At 59.4% G+C, this 1779-nt stretch overlaps 1 protein-coding gene across 1 annotated transcript; it reads left to right on the top strand.

Moving 5' to 3' along the window:
- Window positions 1-1303: 1303 nt before the first annotated feature.
- On the top strand, window positions 1304-1779 carry EMIHUDRAFT_78476 (hypothetical protein; the record flags this gene model as incomplete). Its single annotated transcript, XM_005769564.2, has 2 exons — window positions 1304-1427; window positions 1504-1779. Coding segments are annotated over 2 exons (400 nt in total), but the record flags the coding sequence as incomplete, so codon positions are not given.

Raw genomic sequence — 1779 nt, 5'->3', positions numbered from 1 at the left:
TTGGTCCCTTTGGGGGAGGGGGACTTTTGGGGGGGGTCCCCCTCGAGGGGGGTCCCTTTGGGGGGGGCAGGGGCAAATTTTTTAAAATGGCCGAAGAAAGCTTGCCAGACCGACCGGGGATAAAACTTAAAAGCTTTCCTTGGGGTAAGCAAATCCGGGGGTTGCCCCCGGTTGAGGGGGGGGGGTGTTTACCCTCACCCCCGTGCACCGGGGGCCGGCCAGTGGTTGCCCTTTGAATGCCGTGGGGCTCCTGCCCGTTTCCGGGGGTGGAGATTCGAGGGTTGCCCCCCCTTGCCCCCCCCTTTTGGGGGGGGGGGGAAATTTACCTTTCCTTTCCTTACCTTGACGGGGGGGGAAATTTTTTGGTAAAAAGGAAAGGTGGGCCCCTTTCCCCGGGTAAGTGGGAATCAAGGGGGGGGGCCCCCCCCCCCCCCCCCCCCGGGTGGGCGTGGAGGAAAACGGCGTCGCTAAATACCGCGTCGTGAGCGCGGAGAGATGTATTCGAAAATGTTGAAATCTAATAACCACGAGAACGCGGACAAAGAGGACGACGTCGCGCACACCGCACCTCTGAGAGACCGGGGATCGGTTCCGAGTGTGGACTGGAGTGACACGAGTCCCACAGAGAGCACAGAGTTCTGAGCGCGCGTTTTTTTGCGGCGGCACAGAGAGTGCAGATTCCAGATATGTGAGACGACTGCAATCTGCATGTGTTGTGCTTCACCCAGTTCACTGTGCTCACCTGGGCCGGACACCGCGTCAAGACACAACTTGTCAAGGACGAGATCATACGCCGTGGCACAGCGGGGAGTACAGCGGGCTGTACAAGATATTGTTCCCTATCTTCGCATGCTCGTCGTTGGTGATCGATAGGCTAGGGAGATCAACGCTGATCGATCAACGTCAGCCGACAGTGACTGAGACTGTCAAAGACATTACTCATTAGCGCAGAGGTGGAGGAGGAAGGTAAGACTTTAGTCAAAATACAATACTCAACCGCGCAAGAAACAATCTTTCCACTCTGGCCTCAACCCTCAACCGCCAACCAAAACAACCTGCAACCAACCCAGAAAGAAAGTAACGGGCAGCCACTAAACCGTAAGATACAGAAAAAACGGCCCCCAGCTCCAAGTGCTCCAAGTGCCCCAGCACCCAAAGGAGGGATGCGGATGGGAGGACGCCACGCCATGAGAGAAAAGCAGAAACTCCAAAGGAAACATCACAGTTTACATGGGTCTGCCCGAGTCACCTTTTTTTGTTGCAACGTGCCCAAGCAAGATCGCCGTGAGGCGGTGAGGCCGGAATGTGCTACGCTGCCTCCTTCGACGGGCTGCCGCCGTCGCCGCTACGCGTGCTGCTCATCGACAACTTCGACAGCTATACTCAAAATCTCTACCACGCCCTCGCACAGAGCGGCTGCGAGGTGAGTGCGGCTGCCACCGACCCTGCTCTTGCCGCGGCCAGCGTCTGACTCGCCTCCGCCTCCGCCTCTGCAGGTGCTAGTCGTGAAGAACAATCAGTTCGCCAGCTGGGACGCGCTCTGCTCAGCGCTCCCGCCCTTTGCAGCAGTGGTCATATCTCCGGGGCCAGGTAGTCCAGCGAATGCTGCCGACTTTGGCGTCTGCAGCGAGGCCTACGACGCAGGCCTGCCACTCTTCGGCGTGTGCCTCGGCCACCAGGGCCTGGCGCTGTCGGTGGGCGCGACGGTCGGTCTTGCTTCGGAGCCGATGCACGGCCGGCTCTCCGACGTCACCCACGCCGGCTGCGAGCTCTTTGCGG

The sequence above is a fragment of the Emiliania huxleyi genome, assembly GCF_000372725.1.
Source record: "Emiliania huxleyi CCMP1516 unplaced genomic scaffold EMIHUscaffold_4162, whole genome shotgun sequence".
In the NCBI taxonomy this organism is placed as follows: domain Eukaryota; phylum Haptophyta; order Isochrysidales; family Noelaerhabdaceae; genus Emiliania; species Emiliania huxleyi.
This window is presented reverse-complemented; position numbering and strand designations above follow the sequence as displayed.